Source organism: Neofelis nebulosa, chromosome 7, assembly GCF_028018385.1.
Source record: "Neofelis nebulosa isolate mNeoNeb1 chromosome 7, mNeoNeb1.pri, whole genome shotgun sequence".
NCBI lineage: Eukaryota > Metazoa > Chordata > Mammalia > Carnivora > Felidae > Neofelis > Neofelis nebulosa.
Window position 1 is genome coordinate 142662572 of NC_080788.1, and position 19251 is coordinate 142681822.

The 19251-nt window shown below is 53.2% G+C and overlaps 1 protein-coding gene across 5 annotated transcripts in view; it reads right to left on the minus strand.

Moving 5' to 3' along the window:
* The window catches only part of BCL11B (BCL11 transcription factor B), a 98250-nt gene that overhangs the window by 71317 nt on the left and 7682 nt on the right, over positions 1-19251 (minus strand). For 3 of the 5 annotated variants that reach the window (XM_058740256.1, XM_058740254.1, XM_058740253.1), the window contains one exon: positions 11943-12311. In XM_058740256.1, the coding sequence (XP_058596239.1) occupies positions 11943-12311 (369 nt within the window). The remainder of the gene's footprint in view (positions 1-11942; positions 12312-19251) is intronic. The other 2 variants (XM_058740258.1, XM_058740255.1) reach the window with 1 other exon arrangement.

Sequence of the window (19251 nt, forward strand, 5' to 3'; positions counted from 1 at the left end):
TCCGATTCACTGCACGCCTCCCACCCCCCCCCCCCCCCCCCGCCCAAAGCAAAAGTTGCTGGAATGCACCGAGGAAGCCCCCTCCCCTGGGCTAACCCTACGACTCGCCCACTCCCCGCCCCCCTCGGACCCGGGCCGAGAGGGGGAGGGGAGCTGTCACGGGAGGAAGAAAGAAGCGCGCCTTCCCGGCGAGGCCAGACGCGGGCAGGGTCAGCTGCGCCTCCGCCCGCCCCTCGCCGCCCCGCTCGGGCAGCTGGCCCATTAAGCCCCCGAATTATGCATGGACCTGGAGCCCCCTCGGCCCTCCCGCCCCAAGAAGACACAATCAACGTGCGCGGCGGGCCAGGGCCGGGAGAGCAGAAGAGACGTGGCTGATGGTCGCCTAACCGCGCGCCCCGGGGCGCAGGCTGGAGAGGCCGCGGGCGAATCTGCGAGGCCGGCTGCCCGGAGGGGACCAGGCGCGCCCAAAGGCCCGGGAGCGGCGCCTCAGAGCCCCCCGCGGGACCGCAGCCGGCCGGATGGGGGGTGGGCACCGACCGCGGAGAAGGCCCCCCGGTGCAATCACGGTGTTGCCAGTGTCCGACCGTTTCCGCGCGGGGTCCGCCTGAGCTGTGCACCACCCGCCTCGGGTGTGCCCGGGCTTGGAAGTGAGAGGAGGGGAGACTTTCGGACCCCAACCCTGGAGCCCCCCCAGGGGCGGGGCCTGAAGTCCCCGACCGGCCTGTCAGGAATTCTGCCCCTGCCCCCTCCCACGTGGAAGGGAATGATTTGCTAAAGGCGGCACCGTCAGGGACGGAGGCGAGGAGGCCAGGCGTGGGGAGGGTCGCTGGAGATCCCGAGAGGGGGCAAGATGAGTCTTGAAAGTTGCAAGATGAGTCTTGAAAGTTGCAACCGTCGGGGCACAGGGGACATTGCGTTGGTGGTGAGGCAGGTGGCGCCTGGTTTCATGGGAGCAGAAGTTCAGTCTCAGGGTTGGTTGGATTCTGATGTCCAACTCCCCACCGCTCCCCATAGTCTTAGAAGGCGCCCCCCCCACTAGGGACCCCCAGCACTAGGCAGCCCCGAGGGTCTCGCGTCCTCCACTAAATGCCATTTTCGGTGTCCCAAATGGCTGTGCTGTGGGAAAGCAAGTCCCGGACATGGGAGTGTGGAACTTGTTTGCTATCTTGGGCCCTGTTTGTTTCTGGAAATGAGTTCCCTCTCGCTTTTCCTTCCCCTCAAAAGCAAAAGCCAGGTCAGGAAAATTATATACTTCTTTTTCCCAGCGAATAAAGGCGCCTCCTTTGCAGGGAAAGTTTTACAAGCCAATGATGTCAATGATGCAAGGAGAAGACCACACTGTTTAGGTTTCTTAATTGGCTGGCTTTGAACTCTCGGTGGGAGGGGGAAGGAATCCACTCTGGCTCCCTTGGAGAACTTAGTTTTGTGGGGTCTACCAACCTCAATCAAACGTTTTAGCCAGTTGTTGGGGTGGGAAGGGGTCATCAAAGCTTTGTCCTGTTTCTCCATAAGGGAAACAAAGAACCCTAGATGGCTAGAGAGGAAGCCCAGGACAGGCAGTCCCTGGCCACCACCCCCCCTCAAGGGGGGACCCCTAGAACCCAGCTGGGGGACTACATTCTCCAGATGCCATGCTCTGCCCAGAAAAGTCTTTAAAACAAAGCCAGTGAGTGCTTTCTCTATGACTTTCAAGGATTCCTTTGGTACCTGAAGTCAGAAAAGCTGAATTGTGCTTTCTGGACACTGCAGGGTTGGACAGATGTCGTCACTGGAGCTTCCTCACAATCCAGGCACGGGGGCTAACAAGGGGCAGGGCTCTGTTCATGGGGGTTCATCATGGGTGGGCACTGACCCACACACCTGTTTGTACCTTTGAGTCTGGATTTATCTGCCTGCATCTAAGGCTGTGTCCACACTTGCAACCAGAAGGTTATGGAAGGTGTGCGGGTACCCAGCCCCGGGGCGGTCAACAGCCCTGATCAAACGTTGCCTTGGCTTAGAAAACTAGGTGGCTGTCTTGAACTGAGAGGTTCACCCTGCCCTCAGCATTGCATCTGAACAGCTGTCTTCTCTCCACAGCAGGAATGGGGGGTTCTGACTTCTCACCTCCAACAAAAGGCCATTTTGTTGATATCCTTCTACCCAAAGGAGCCTGGGGTCCCAGTTTTCATGCAGTTGGGACCAGCAGCAAGCACTCTCCCAACCTAACTCTCATCAAGTGATTACTCGTTCTCCTGTCACACATTCATCCCCCCACCCCCACCCCAGCACAGAATCATCCTTCCTAAGCCATCCCCTCTCCTCCAGATCAAAACCAGCAGACCACCAGGAGGGCCCTAAGGAAACCCACTTAAAAACAAAATACAAACAGGGGCGCCTGGGTGGCTCAGTCGGTTAAGCGTCCAACTTCAGCTCAGGTCATGATCTCACGGTTCGTGAGTTCAAGCCCCATGTCAGGCTCTGTGCTGACAGCTCAGAGCCTGGAGCCTGCTTTGGATTCCATCTCTCTCTCTCTCTCTCTCTCTCTCTCTCTCTCTCTCTCTGTGCCCCTCCCTGCTCACACACTCTCTCTCTCTCTCTCTCTCAAAAATGAATAAACTTAAAAAAAAAATTGTTTAAAAAAATTTAAAAAACAAAATACAAATGAAACCTAGGGGTACCCGGGTGGCTGAGTAGGTTAAGCGGCCAATTTCAGCTCAGGTGATGATTTCATGGCTCATGAGTTTCGCCCCGCATCAGGCTCTGCTTGGAGCCTGCTTGGGATTCCCTCTCTTCCTCTCACTGCCCCTTAGCCATTCTCATGCACACACGTGTTCTCTCTCCCAAAACAAATAAATAAAAATGAAAAAAATAAAACAAGGGGCGCCTGGGTGGCTCTGTCGGTCGGGTGTCTGACTTCGGCTCAGGTCATGATCTCGCGGTTTGTGAGTTTGAGCCCCACGTCCGGCTCTAGGGCTGATGGCTCGGAGTCCGGAGCCTGCTTTGGATTCTGTTTCTCCCCTCTCTTTGTTCCTCCCCCACTCACGCTCTGTCTCTGTCTCTCTCTCAAAAATAAATATTCAAACTAAAAAATAAAGTAATTACATAAAATAAAACCTAGAAGCCTTGCCCTCCCCAGAAAGGCCTCCAGGTCCCTGGGTCCAGCTCGGAGCCTCCAAGTCCTGGCCACCTGGAGCCAGGAGCTCCTTCTTGGGCTTAATTTGGGCAAGGCCGACGCCCCTACACCCTTAGGTCAACCGGTCACCACCTAGGAACGCCTGGGTCACGGCTGGCTTCAGGTTTTGTGGGGCCTGAGGTTTATACCATTCGGGAGGGAGGTCCTTTTAACAACAACAAGGAAAAAAAAAACACCAAACCACACCCACAACATCAGGGTCAGGGCCTGGAAGACATACACGAGTGGTCCCGAGCCCACACTCGGTGACCCTCTCCGTGAAGGCAGCAAATCCTCCGGGAAGGCTCTCTGCAGCTTTGAGCAGAACTAGCTCTCATTTCGGCCACCAGTGTCTTCAAAGAAAGTTACTTCCTAAGCCCAAAGGAGGAAAGCCTTTCGGGCCGCTGGGTGGGAGGGTGTAGGTAAAAAGCTTCCCCTCCCCCACACGTGCAGGGGTTCGGGGGGGGGGGGGGGGCCCTGCAGCTGTTGGAAACCACTGGTAGCTCCTTCTCCTATTTCAGCTCAGGAAGCTCAGGCCCAAAGAGGGGGAGGGTCCGCTCAAGGTCACACCGCCCGTTAGCCGCAGGGCATGGACACGTACCTCGGGTCTCTGGCCCGAGTCCACTCTGCCTGCCACTCCCCCCCGCATTCAGTAGGCCCGGCTCAGCCCCTAACAAGGCGGCTTTGCACAGCGGTCAGCACAAAACCCACCGACGTGCACAGGACCGGGGTGGGGGCAGGTCCACCGTCCCGACTTCTTCAGCTCCCACGAGGCCCCAGGTCTCGTCGCGGAGCTTGCCCCTCAGGGTGGAGATCACTCGTCTGGCTGGCACCAGAAGCGGCCTGTGCCAGCCGCAGTTACAGACCCTCGTGGTCCCCTGGGCTCCCTGTGAGGAGGTCACTGGCCGGGAGTCGGGAGCCCGGCGCCCAGGCTCGACTCTGCCGCTGCCTCGAGAACTGTTTACGCAAAAGCCTCTTAACCCCTCTAGGACTCGGTCTCCTCATCTACAAAACGAAAGTAGTAACTGATTTATCACCTCTCATGGGGCAGAGACAGTGGATGGGAACAGAGGACGAACTACGACCACGGGATGCACAGCGGCGCCACAGGAAGAGCATGACTGCCTGAGTTCACACCCTGGGCCCCTACTACCAGCTGTGTGACCCTGGGCAAATTACTCAACGTCTCTGTGCTTCAGTTTCCTCTTTGGTATTGTGGGCTTCATACCAGCACCCTAGCTCCTGGAGGTGTGAGGAGGTTTAAATCAGTCAATAGTTGCCAAGCCCTTCAAACAGTGAGTGGTCCACCGTAAGTTCTCGTAAGTACGCGTTAAATTCAAAACCCAAATGTGAAAACGCAGTCTTTTTGTTTCTTCAGGGAAAAGATGAACCCGAGGGCACAGGGGTGACAGCCGGACTGCCCTAGTTATAGTTTACTGACAGAGCCCCCTCCTAACAGTTTCTACAGCTAATGGTTATGCATCAGTCAGGAATGAAAATCGGCAAAAAAAAAAAAAAAAAAAAAAGGCTAGCTGTCAAGTGCCTAATAAAAAACTTACGCCAACTGCTAACTATTTACTGTCAAATGAAAAACCCAATAATAATAATAATAATAATAACTGAGGCTGAGGGTTCCCCACCTGAGAGCCAGCGCCTTCCCTCGCTCCCTTCCTTAACTTCCTCTCCTCCTTCCTGAATGGCTCTGCAAGCTTGGAAATCACAGATAATAAGGGCCCCAAACCTAAAGAAAACCTGAGGAAAAAAACCAAAATGACCCTGTAGCTAACTAGGACTTTTTGTCTGTCTTTATTTATTTATTTACTTATTTACTTTATTTACTTATTTATTTATTTATTGTTAATGTTTATTTATTTTTGCAAGAGAGACAGAGAGAGAGAGAGACAGAGCATGAGCGGGGGAGGGGCAGACAGAGAGGGAGACAGAATCCGAAGCAGGCTCCAGGCTCCCAGCTGTCAGCACAGAGCCCGATGCGGGGCTCGAACCCACAAACCGCGAGATCATGACCTGAGCCGAAGTCAGACACTCGACCGACTGAGTCACCCAGGCGTCCCTTGTCTTCTTTTTAATTCAATACAATTTTCAACTACAATTCAGTGCGACGGTCACGTTTACAGCTGCTGACACTCTGCAGCCGTTGGTACCATTTACCTCCAGTCTCTGGCCCCCCGTTTACAAGTGAGGAAACTGGGTCTCCGCAAGGGAAAAGGGCTTGCCTCCAGTCACACGGCTTGGTGTGGCGAGAGGGCACCTGACTCCAGATAACTGGGGTCTGGGCTCAGCCCTGCCAGTAACCAGTTCCAGGTAAGAATGGGAGGGTCAGCAAGGAGATCCTTCCAGCTCAGGCCAAGAGGCCACAATCCCCACACGGATCCCTCCGGTGGTTCTCCATTATTAATAACAGCTAACAACTCCACAAGGACCTAGTGCATGCATACGTGGTCTAAATCAAACCTTGCAACAAGCCTGAAAGATACCTCCATGCTACAGGAAATGGGGACTTGAAGAGGTGAAAAACTGGTTGAAGGTCATTCAACAAGTCACTGGCAAACCCCAAATCCCAGCCCAGATCCACCCATCTGCATTCCTATCTTATTGCCTTCTTCCCCACTACCCACCTCTCCAAAACCTTCACCACGAAGTACAGACAACAGTATGATGTTACCACAGACCGTGGGTCAAGACCTCTGGGGCCTGAAGGCCCTGGGCCATATCCGCAAGTGTCATACCCTGGGATGCTCTTCGAAGACCTTGGACAGGGTCTAGAGGTAGCGCCTGCCCCCACAGGTCTCGCCAGCCAGGCAGCGTTGGACTACGCTTCCCTAGAAACCTCCATTCCCTGGGCTACCTGAGGTAGCCAGGCAGCGTCGAGGCTGACTCCACTTTGCCGTGTGACCTTGGGCAAGCCCCTTAGCCCCTCCAAGCATTAGCTCAAAGTGGGGTTAGAAATACCTATTTCAAAGCGGGGTTAGAGGTATCTGTTTGAAGGTTGGTATCTATTTCAAGATGACATAAGCCAAGAAAAGCACCTAGCACGATGTGGGTTACCAGGTAGGCCCCCTCTTTCTTCCCCATCGGCCACCAGCCCTGCCCAAGTTCTGGGGTCAGCCCTACTATGCCTAGCCCCAGGGCCATGTCTCACAGGCAGCACCCTCCACTATTCCTTGGTGCAGACAGAACTAATAATTAGCTGTCACAATTTAATAATACAAAAATATAATCCATGCGACAACACACACGGATTTAACTAATCTTAATTTGGAGGCAAAATAACAACTCTAAATATATCAAGCGCAAGTTTTTAAAGACACCCTGCAAGTGGGGTTTATCTCCATTTTCCAGCACAAGCAAGTTATTTAGTTTCTTCCACTGGCCAAGCTAATATTCTCCTTTTCACATTTATCTCTCTTTTTTTTTTTTTTTAAAGTCTGAAGTGCACATTTGCAGAGCGGCATGTAAATCCTCTGGCTGATCAGAAGCCCTTTTCTGCAACACATTTTGACTAGTGATGGGTCACTGGGACCCCAAACCAAGTCCCCTGCCTGTGTCCCGCCTGCTACGAGGACCCCCTCCCACCCACCCACCCACCCACCCCCCCCCCCCCGCCTCCAGGCGCATCCCTGTCCCTTCTTAGGTCTAGATGAAGATGTGCAGAGCGGGTGGGGCCATCGCAGCAGAGAACTGCCTGCTCCTTCCAGCCCAGGGGGATCTGCCACCTCCTGTCACCTGCTGCCTGCCTCCTGCATTTCTCCAGAAATCTGACATTTGGGGTTTGGGGAAAGGACGGGGAAAAAAGGCAAAAGGCAAACCTATGACTGACAGCTGATGGCTCATTCCTCCGGTTACAGCTCCATTTGGTTATGGAAGGGGTGATAACACGTAAAAACGAATTACCTGTGATCAAGAGCCTTCCCTCCAGTGGCTATAAAATGGGAATTTCTAAGGAGGAATCGGTGTAAATGGCTGAGAGAGATACCCCAGGTGAGTTTTCAAGATTCTCACTGAGGAGCAAACACCTCGTGCTTTCAAGCAGGGTCCACGCTCTTTTAGAAAGCTTTTTAGGGGCGCCTGGGTGGCACAGTCGGTTAAGCGTCCGACTTCAACCAGGTCACGATCTCGCGGTCCGTGAGTTCGAGCCCCGCGTCAGGCTCTGGGCTGATGGCTCGGAGCCTGGAGCCTGTTTCAGATTCTGTGTCTCCCTCTCTCTCTGCCCCTCCCCCGTTCATGCTCTGTCTCTCTCTGTCCCAAAAATAAATTAAAAAAAAACGTTGAAAAAAAAATTAAAAAAAAAAAAAAAGAAAGCTTTTTAGAAGCTTCCGCCTGTCAGGCATCTGGCTGCCGGGGGACCCTGCATTAGGTGGGTGCCCTATAGGCCTCCGTCTGTCCCTGGCATGGAACTGAAAAGTAGGTACAGGGGAGGAACCCGAGGCCCAGAAAAGTGAGGCGGCCTGCCTGGGTGGGTTCTGGAATCGCACCCCTCCCAACCGCCACCAAAGCCCATGCTGCCCACGGTCCTCCCCAGAGTGACCCACTATCCGAGCGGTCACCACGCGACAGTAACGTGACCAAAGATGACTGGGGGAGAGGGACACACAACAGCTGTGCGGACTCGGTTTCCCACGGCGGAATTCTCCGAGCCCAATGGAAGTTTCTCCCCAGTTCCTGGAAGGCCTACTTTAGCACCGCTAACAGCAGGGAACAATGGAGCTGGGGTAACAGCACCAGCAAGGGAGGAGGAGGAGGAGGAGGAGGGGGAGGAGGAGGAGAAGGGCGGGAGGCCGCAGCACGTGGGCCGGGTGCCAGGCACGCATCACCCGCGCCCCACAGTTACTGTTGGGTGAGGAAACTGCAGCTTGGAAGGTCAGGTCACCCGGCCAAGGCTGGCAGGCAGCACGTGGTCTCCCTGGTGCAGGCTGAGAGCCCCAAGCACCCCAAGCCCCCTTCTCCCCACCCTTCCTCAAGTCACCCGTCCCAGATAACGGTTCAGAGACTCCCGCTCTTTGCAAACCACGGAACCCACCTCCTCTCCCCCTCCCCCCACCCCAGGATCTGCTACCCTCACCTCCCAGCTCCATCAGAACCCTCCGCACAGGTGGGAGAATGTAGTGGGAAGGGGACTTAGGAAATGTGAAGAACTCCTACAGAGGCAGACGCCTGCCCTGAGTCGGGTCTCCAGGCCGAAGCCCCCACCTCTGCCCAAGCGCCCCCCCCCGCCCCCACCCATCTGTCCCCAGATGGGCCTCAGACACAGGCACCATGGACCTCCCCTGGCCGCAGCACACGGCCAAGGTGCAGGGCCCAGGGCCGTAACTGCACACATCAAGAGTGAGGTTGCTACCTACTCATACTCCACCATGTCCCCCAAGGGGGACAGAGAAGCAGCCCAGAAGGCCATGCTCCCGCCCCCTGGGGGTTCTGTCACCCCTTGGCCAGGTGGGGAGGCTCTGGGCAGGGGAAGAGCAACAGGTGCTTGTTTAGTAAATGAATAAACGAATGAATGAATGAATGAACGAAGAATGAACGCCCTCCAGGATACAAAGTCCAGAAAGTTCCTCCTGCCACTCTCCTACTTCTCTATCATTAAAAAAAAGAAAAGAAATAATTAACTACTCCTTTTATGCCCATCTCCAAACTGCAGTGTCCCAAGGAAAGGGCTGATCCAGAGTCCTACCGGGGTGCAATGACTGACCGAATTTCAACCCCCATCTCACCCTGGGGAGGGCTGGCCGTGCGGGTGGAAGGGAGCCCACATATTTACAGGCCAGCCCCACCCCTCCATCTCGGGATCCCCACCTCTGGAAGCATGGAGGGCTAGAACCCGTCTGGACAACACACAGACTGTTGGTTCCAGGAAAGAAAAGGCACTCGGGGTCACCATGAGCACCTCACTAGCGACAGCCAAGCCAGAGACCAACACCCAAGAGGTTAACAGCCACCGGCTCACCGGCAACCGGCCTTGGGAAGCACAGCGGGGCACGGACGGGCTCGAGCGCATCCCTCCCCGGCACAGACGGGAAGCAGGAACAGGGGAGGCCCGGGCGAGGCCAGCGGTGCCACGGGCCTGGGCAGCAGCTGTGCGGATTTCCGGAAGCCCGGGCGGAGAAGCGCCTGTGATTCCTAGTCCCCCTCTTAAAATATAAAGACTCAATTATCTTTGAGCAGCTTGCTTTACACATGAATTGACACATTTATTTTACAATAAATAACTGAAAGTTATCTGTGTTTCCTTTACTGTTAATCTACACAGAGAAATAATAAACAGGGCTTGTCTACAGAAATGCAAGTAATGCAAGTCCTCAGAATTCAATTAAGCTAAAATAATTAATGCTCCCACCATATTAAATTCCTTTACACATTGGAGCCACTGAAGTTTTATTCTTTAATCTTTTCCTTTTTATTAAATGAAGAAGAAGAAGAAGAAGAAGAAGAAGAAGAAGAAGAAGAAGAAGGAGAAGGAGAAGAAGAAGAGGAAGGAGAAAAAGAAAAGTTGGTGCCCAAGTGGGGAGGGGAAAAAGCGAAAAGGGAGACTGGAAAGAAAGCATGATGTCTTTAGACATCGTGGTTGTCTTCAGCTGACACAGCATGGAGACTGTTTTGTGCCTTTGATTAAAATAACATTTTAAATGCTTTGAACAAACATATCTCTTTAGACTTCTAAGGGATTATTTTACATATTTCTTCGAGAATGAAGAAATCCATTCGTCCTGTTGCTGAACAGAAAAGGCCAAGAATATCTTTCGTCACACATAAAATAAAAATACTGTAGGCTGCTGCAGTATTAGAACCCGAGAAAAGGGGCACGGGGAGGGGTGGGGGGATGAGGACAAAGCCGCCTTGCAGATTAACTTTTGCCTTTTATGAAATCACATTCAGTGGCTTTCTTAAACAAACCTGCCCACAGTGATCGGCAGGCTCTCTCTGGGAAATACCTTCAACGTAAAACGAGGATTCAGATGGTTTTTGGTGAAAGCAAAATGCCTTTCCATCCATTGAAACAGTAGTAGGGACCAGAGTCTCATGGGCAGAAGCCCCCCCCCCCCCCCCCCCCCCCCCCCCCCCCGTGCCAGAAAGGTCTGTGGACACTGACGCCAGGTGTTTATTCTACTGGAGAAAACTACGCCCCCAGTGTCAAAGAAAAGAAAGCCACAGGAACACCAACAACACCAACCTAAGGGACCCAGCACCTTTCTCGACCGGAGGTTCCAACCCTAACAAAGGCAGCATCGCTAAGCTCCACAGGGCATTCTGAGAAACCGGGGTTTACGTGACCACGGCCCTGAGCGCGTTTGGACATTCTCCTCAAAGCCCTTGGCAACTTGACAGCGTGAAAGGGGTCACTCCAGGACCCCCACCAGAAGGCAAAGCCCACAGGCCAGTAGGATTTGACGGGGTCTCCCCAGCACCCGGCATGTGCCAGTGGGAGTCTGCACACAACCACAGTCTCTTCCCAAGAGAGAGCTCATTCATCCCATTTTACACATGGGCACATTGAGGCCCAACCTCTCCAAGCTGCCAGGTGGCTTGCTTGCTGCATCGCCCTGACTGCCTCCTGGGTGATGGGACCCTCTGCTCCAGCAGGCCCACCCTCCGAGGAGGAGCACCCAGAGCCTCAGTCCCTCCAGCACCTCTGCTAGCTGCCATGCCGAAAACTCAGCCGGCACCTACTCGCCCACTGAGGCACCAGAGGGGACCCCGGTGGGAAAGTTCTGCTAGCAAAGCATTTATGGAGCCCCTTGCTCATTCAGTCCTCACACCAGGCCCACCGGTATTTTCACCCACTGTTAACAGATGAGGAAACTGAGTCCTAGACTCATGAAGCAGCTTGTCCAATGTCAACCGGCAGGATCTGAACCCTCATCTGCAGGCACCCTGATGCCATCTTTCTGTAGGTTCTAGGGAACACGGGCAACCAAGGCCCTCTTTCTCTGCTGGGCCTCCCAGGCTCAGAAGTACTAACCAGAAGCTTGCACGGAGCGTGGGCTCCCCGGACGAGGCTCTGGTGTGCCACGGCCACGGCCCGGAGGGTGCCAATTCACTGTGGCGAGCAGACCCAGCTGGAGGACACAACCCGACACCTGCTCGTCCAGGTGGTCAGCTGAGTGGGCATGCCGAAGGGGAGGGGCACGGTGCTCCAACAAGTCCCCACAGCCCCTTCCTTAGACCTCCTGGAAGGATCAGGCAACATCAGAAGGGGCCTCTGAGATCACCTCTTTTTACAGATGGGAATCTGAGGCCAGAGAGAGGAAGAGGAGGAGATGAGGGCTCCTGTTCCAAAGTGCCTGCCAGGCCCTCCCCTCAGGCCACATCTCATTCCACTTCACAACAACCCTACGGAGATAGGTCTCCTCAGCTCCATTTCATAGATGGAAAAACTGATTTGTCCAAGTCGTGAACACAGATGCCAACCCAAGACTATCTGGCTGCACAGCCAGAGACTGAGCCAAGAACACCAGCAAACCGAGGGCCAGTTAGCCTTCCGAATTTCCATTCCGTACTCCCGGCCACCTATGGACTAGGCCCCACAACACAGTCTCACTGACAAAAGCAAAGCCACCAGCGGCCAGCTGTGCCTCTCTAAGCCCCAGGCCTGTCTCGTCCTGAGAGTCACCCAGACAGTGGCCCCTCAGAAAGGGCCAGCCCTGGCTGGTGGTCCTATCCCCGTAGGCCTCAGATCCTCCCAGTACCGGCCCCCGGCACAGCGAGGGGGGAGGCAGGCGTGGGACCCGGGAGGTGGCTGCAGCGGTGCCCTGGCCGGTGCAACACTCCATACCTGCAATGTTCTCCTGCTTGGGGCAGATGCCTTTCGTGGGCGAGACCAGGTGGTCATCTTCGTCGGGGGTGACCTGGATCCCGATCTCCACCGGCTCGGACACTTTCCTGAGCTCGGAGCGCGAAGAGGGCGGCGGGCTGCCCTTGTCCAGGCCTTTGTCATAGCAAGCACCCAGGCTGCCGCCACACTGTTTCTTCTTGTGCTCTATAAAAACCAGGATGTCCCCCAGGGGGAAGTTCATCTGACACTGTCCACAGGTGAGCAGGTCAGGGTCGGGGCCACCCACCATCAGCCCCAGGCTGCTGGGCTCCTCTATTTCCAGACCCTCGTCTTCCTCGAGGATGGCGGCCTCCACATGGTCAGCCTCTGCTGGAAGAGAGAGAGGAGAGGGGGGTAGAGAAGACAGAGATGGGCTTAGGCAATCACAGGCACCCCTCGGCCATCCCAACCCTTTCCCACCAAGAGGGGGCCCCTCCGCTGCAGGATACTAGAGTTCACCAAGTCCGTGCATGACCCCTGGAAGCCACAGATGGGCAAACTGAGGCACCAGGAGCAACTCCGCAGCTCCCGTTTGTTGCTTAACTTACTGCTGAACTGACTGTTTTGTAGTTTATTTGCTGTCGATTTCCCCCCCTCCCTGCACCCCCCCTACGACATAGCATGTAAACACATACACGTGCGCGTGCACAGAACACCCATCCCGCTTTCACAAGAGGCTCGGTGTCACGAGTCCAGTGCTTCAAGCTAGAGACGAGTCTCTCCCACTTTACATCCTCTGAGAATCACCCGGGGAGCTCCGAACACCATCCCCCCCCCACACACACACACACACACACATACACACAGTGCTCAGACGGCAGCCCAGACCAGTTACAGGGAGATCCAAACGTCAGATTGTCTTTTTGTTTTTTTAAGACTCCTCAGGTGATTCCAGTGGGCAGCCGAGGCTGAGAGCTTCCAGCCGGTTCCCCCTGCCTGGGCTGGCTCGGCCGCCCCTCCCCCCTTCCCTTCCACCGTTCATTCATGTCCTCCCCATTCATGGGAGCCTTGCTTGTATTCCTCTACCTCAGACCTGGCTGCACCCCAGACAAGAAAGCAGAACCCCAGACGGGCGTCAGGCAGCCAGTCCTTAGGAGAGAAAGAAGCCCGCATGCTCAGAAAGCAACAAGTGAGTGTTGGTTCAAAAAGAAATGCTGAAGAAAAACACAATGCCGGGGAAAGGACGCCGAGAGAGTCGGCTGGCTGAAAGAGGGAGCCGGCTTTCCTGCCAAACACCCTGCTCCTGGTCAGCCCTCCACCACTTTGTAGATTTCCCAACACTCATCAACTCCCCCACTGTCCTTTTTGTTGGTTGGTTTTATTTTCACTCCCAGAAAAAGAAAAGGAAAAAAAACAAAAAACAAAAAAAAACTGTTCAGGCTCCAAACGCATTTCTTGGCAGATGACAAGCCACACTTTCAATGGGCTGTACATTTTCACGTTTCTTTAGCAGCAGATTTATTTCCTTTTTTTTTTTTTTTTTTTTGTAGGGGACATAGGACCCAAATATTTTGAAGCCAATAAATGCCTAAAAAAGCAGCAACACCCAGGGGGGAAACTGGAGGGCTCGGCAGCCGAAAGTGTCATAAATAAGGGAAGCGGGCAACGAGGTTGCACACTCCCTCGGGGTCTGAGCAAACTTGGGTTGTAATTTTTCAGGAGCCAACGACTTAGTCGTAAAGACAGAGCAAGTGTCGGGGTCCTCAGAAAAGCCAAGGGACAGCCAGAGGTCTGCGACCCGAGGAGGCAGGTAAATTTTCAGTTGTATGGTATCTAGTGAGGGATGATGAAAACCACAGAGGAACAGAGAGAAGGAATGGAAGGGAGGAAAACACATTCCGTGGCAGTGAAGTTACTGACGGGCCAGAGCCAAAGAACAGATAATTTAAGGAAAAAATTCTGTGGCATCTTCTATCCTCCATATAAATCACTGTTCTGTATTTTCTAAACACAGCTTCTTCAGGGCCTGTGAGAGTCCACGGGTGATGCTGAATCTAGAACGGGCAGTGTAATCCACAGAACATGGTCGAACCCGCGTAGACAGGTTGATACGCAGGTGTTGCTGGGAAGGGAAGTTACGATTTGAGATCCTGCCTGTGGTTACAGAAAAACAGACAGATTCCTCTGTGAATTACACGGAGACATGCATTAGACCCATGGCAGCACAAAAATACCACGAGGATGAGGAAATCCTAAATCTGTTGCCGGCATACCTCTAACACAAAGAACCTAAAAGGTAAGAGAAACAGTTTTCACCAAGCCAGCCCTGGGAACCATTAATTACACTCTAAAAAAAAAAAAAGAAAGAAAGAAAAGAAAAGAAAAAAGAAAGAAATCAAGAATTTACTTAAAAAGGAGTTGGATACATAATTAATTTACCAATTTATTTTATGAAAAGATGCTTTGGTATGGCTCAAATGTAATCACAACCCTCACGCCCGAACGGTGGTTGTAGGGGGGACCCAGATTCCTGCGAACGGTTTGTCAGAATGTAAAAGGTAATTATTCGGTGCTTCTTTTCCCTTTAATGATCTAACATTGAGCAATACTGTTTATATTGAAAAGCTCGCACCTTTAATTACCAATTACATATACATAATTTCAGAGCCAAAGGAGAGGGCTGTGAAAACAGTTCTTTAGAAATATAAGGATGTATTGTGCGCCATTTCTAGAGAGGGAGCTCTAATAAATGGGAGGAGGATGTCAAAATATTGTTTTGTTAAAAAAAAAAAAAGGAGAGAAGCACAAAGGAAATGAGATGAAAAGCAAAAAAAAAAAAAAAAAGTACAAAATGAAACAGAGCATTCCGACAGACGGGGCAAGCTCCAAGCTCCGTGGTGGGAAGGGTGGCCGGACCCGGTCCTGTCTGAACTGCCACTCGCGAGTAGGCCTGGCAACGTTGCTGCGTCACCGTCACCGAGGCGGCCACCCTTCCAGCGTGACCATCCTCGCTGAGGACCAGGAGGCGTTTCCTGCCGCTCAATAGTTTAATCTTTCTTTTCCTTGTTGTGTTTTGTTTTGCTTTTCATTAACTTTTTCAGCCTTGTCTGTCCGCTCCCCTGGGAGGAGCTCTAGAAAGCTCCAACACCTCCTCTCTGCTCCCAGGGTTTAAGCTACGTAATTTCAATTCGTCCCTTTAATTCAAAAGAAACACAGACTTCTTTCAGAATTAGCAAAGGTCAAGGAAGCCTGCCTGGTCCCCAAGCTCCTGACTCTGCCTACTATCCTTTGCTAAGGACTGGGTACCAGCACTTTTTTCCTTTCTCTCTCTCTCTCTCTCTCTCAACCTCTCTCTCTCTCTCTTTTTTTTTTTTTGGCAACATCTGGTTTTCTTTCCTTTATTTGGCTCTCTCCGCCTTTTCACTTTCTTCATGCAGCAGGCCCTGTGAATCCCCTGCACCGAGTTTGAAAGTATCCAAAACCCTTCACTGTGCTGCAGTCGTGACTCTGGGCACCGCCCCTCCCCCCAGCCCCCCCCTGCAGCCAAGCCTCCTGGGCAGCCAGCCCTGCAGGGTGTCCCACAGAACAGCTCAGAACCCGGACTTCCCAGACCCAGGGCCCAGGGCCCAGCTAGCGGCCTCCTAGGGAGGGCCAGGGGCAAAAGAAACAAACAAATCTTCCCTCCCACTGTCAGTGTTGAAAGTCAAACTCAAAGATGACAGCTCCAAGAATGGGGTTTCCTCTCTCCAGCCCTGGGGTGTGGGGCCCTGCCGGGTGAGATACTTCCCAGGAAGGTGGCAACATCACCCCCAAAGTTCAGGGAACAGAGTCAGCATGAACCCCTCAACTGTCAAGTTTTTGGTCGCAGGGGGTGGACCGAGACAGCTGGCTGAGCCTGGAGGCTTGTGCTCACAGCCCTCGGAGACACCCCCAAAGACGGGCTGTGGTTTCATTTCCGCCGACAGGCGGATACCAAGCCGGGTGTGTGGGGTGCGTGTGCACGCGCGCGTGTGCGTCCCTTCTTAGAACCGTATCGACGCTGGAAGAAATAAAAGGAGAAAAAGCCACTTGGCCACGCTCAAGGAAGGGCAAAGGGAGACACGTCTGGCCCTCCGGGAACCCTCCTTTCCCTGTCCTGCGGGCACCTGGGGCCTCAGGGCCCCACACAGCTCCTTGACCCCATGCCTCTGCTGGAAGAGCCTGAGCGGCCCAAACGGTCACCCAGAGACAACAAACCACCAGGAGAGAGAAAAGACACACAACAAAAACAGCTTTTCGAATTCCCAGACCCACCCAACAAACCAGCCCCGCAGGCTGCCTTGTCCAGCAAACTCAGGCCTTAAGGAAAGGAGGCAGAGATGAGGTCCTTCCTCTGGGAGGATTTCTGCTTTCGTGAAAAGCTCCCCAACTGTCAGGCGGCTCTGGAAAATACTGCTTGCTGCTCTCACTATTATGAGCCGAATAAAGTACAGGGATTGCTAAAATGTTTGACTTATTAAGAGGAAAAACGAGTGGACGCAGGGTCAGCTGTCACATTGGGGTGAGTTCTGAACTACGAAATCCTAAAGCTCCCAGACAAATACATATCCTGCCTCTCACACACACACACACACACACACACACACACACACACACACAGAGTTAATTTTCTTTTACAACAAAACCACATTTTATTTACAAGGGTAGGCCTCCTCCCAGCTGATAAACGCATTTAGAAGCAATGAAATCAGGGTTCGCAAATAATAATGGTTATTTGTTGTCAAGTAGATGGGGAAGCGCTTGAGCCTAAGACAAACTCCCCCATGCCTTAGCTCCGCTGGGAAGGAATTTGGGGCAGAAGACAGAAATGGAAAGACATTGTTAACACCGACCCGGCCAAGCAGCCAAAAGGACCCCCCCAGCAGCTGCAAAGGCTTAGCAGGGCCTTACCTGGCCAGTGATTTCCCCCACACGCAGGGCTCCAAGGGCCCCACCCGCCCTGGTCCATCTGTAACAACTGCCCATGCACCTGCCCTTTGGGGGATTCCAGCCAAGGGGCCGACCGCCTGCTGTCCCCAGAGTGTGTGTGCATTGCTTCACATACAGCACACAGGCCCATGTCGCCCTTACCCTGCACCGATTCAAATCCAAATCCCTAACCGCTAAGCCCCAGTCCAAGAGAAACCTATGAAGAATTATTGTTTCGGTGATGGGGGAGTGGGTAGGAGAAGGATGTGGGGGGAGGGGTGCCAGGCTCTTAAAATCGTGTGCCACCAACGTCACAGCCGCCATCATGATGTGTACGCGTGTTTACGAGAAATGTTCAGCATCTGTCCGCCAGAGCTCTGCGTCCGACTGGAGACTTTACACCTGCTTCCTACGAAGACGGAAGCCATGCTCACCAATAATCTGTGAAGGGATCTTTTCATTCTCCTCCCCGAGAACGTTCCGGGAGGGGCTGAGACTCCAGGCGGCACCGACACCGCCACCAACACGCGCACTCGACGGAGCACAACACTTTCTGAGCTGCCATCAATTTTTAATTTATTGGATCCAAGAGAAAATAACAACCGTGGGGAGGGGAGGAAGGAGACGGGTGGATGGGAGAGAGAAGGAATCAATTCTTGGTGGAGAAAATAATCTATGACTAGATGGCGCTTAAAGGCACGACAAGAGGTTTTATGAAGTTCTCCGAACATTGGGAATAATGAAGTGCCCGGCAGAGGCAGCCGAGATAAGAGCAGAACGTCACCCCAGCCAGGCATGCGTTAGGAGGAATGGCCTCACGGGGCCAGGAGGGGTTAGAACACGTCTGAGGGTGGGAGCCACCGTCCGGGCCCCAGCCCCGTCTGCCCACCGAATTCCTGCAGCCAGCAAGGCCGAGGGCAGCCTCTGGCCCTGGGAGGACACAGCCTGGCAGGTATAAGCAGGCTGCCTGGCACAGGTGAGCTCCTTCACCTGACCCCCTGCCCTCTCGGGAGGACTGAGCAGTGCAGCCGGTCCAGGTCTCAGAGCTGCTGGCCGAGACCCTGTGCCTCTCCCAGATGCTCCAAAGGCCTCCTGTCTACCGCCCTCAAATCCGCTGTCAGGACGGGCGCACGCGGGGGCCACCACCCCACCAGGCCCCTTCTGCTCCACACCAACCCCAGCTGGAGCCTCCAGCGAAACTGTCGCGATTTCTGGCAGCCGGGTAGGAAGACAGGGAGAAGACTGTGAAGACACTGCCTTGTTGGGCAACCCGTGGACATGACCCGGGGTCTGGCTGACGGGGCCTGCAGGGGAAGGCCTGAGTCTGGCCTGCATTCCAGGAAGGCGGGGATTCCTGTTGGGGGTACAGGAAGAATCTCAGTCACCCAGCCCTGTGACAGAGGCTGGATGGGGAGGTCTGAGGGTGGGAGGAGGACCCCCCCACATGCACACACTGCCCTACACACCCCAGCCTGGTTTCAACAACAGCTCCTTGAAAAACACCCCAACTTGCACTACAGACCATCACCCGACCTTCCCTTCCCCCCACCGCATCCACCTCTCCAGAACTCCAAAAACTGAGCTCAGGGGGCCTGGTCTCACACATTCAAAGGCAGCCAAAGAAAAAAAAAAAAGGGCGAAATGAATAAAGAAAACAGCGTTCAGGTGCGCTCACAGATCCTGTCCATGACTAAAAGGTTACTAATAAAAAGCCAACTCCACAAAACCAGAGAATGGAGTGACCTATGTTTTGATAAATAAAATAGTTGCTTTAAAAGAAAAAAAAAAAGAAAAGAAAGAAAGAAAAAAGATTTACCACCATAGAAACCCTTCCAAGCACGTTCAGCAGAGTCCACAGAGCTGCAAATGCCTTAAATCTGCAGAGCCACAACAGGGCTCATAATGACAGGATATAAAAGCACGCTTTGAGGCCAAATGAAGAGATTTGTTTTATTTAATGCTATGCTTTTTCAAAGGTGCTAAGCAGAAGAAAAGAAGGACCCTTACAGGACACCAGCCTGTAAGCCTTTAGCCGGAGGACATTCTCTGAGGCTGAGAGCGACAGAGGAAGGACAGAAGCCATTTTCAACATCTCCTTTCCAAGGTAGAAATTTAAACATGACCCCATGAAAAAAAATTTTTTTTTTTCTTAGCAGCACATCCATTTCTGAAGCACACGCTAATCACAGCAACACTGGCATTCAACTTTCTCGAGTCATTTATGCGCGTTGTTTTAGTAGAGAACTCACCAGCACATTCACAAATGTATTTGTATTTCTGCAGTTCAGTGGAAGGAGGTCATAAAAAAAAGTTGTATACAACAGAGGATTTTTTTTTTTTTTTTTACTTTGAAGTTACTTAATTTTGTGTGGTCTGGGATTTC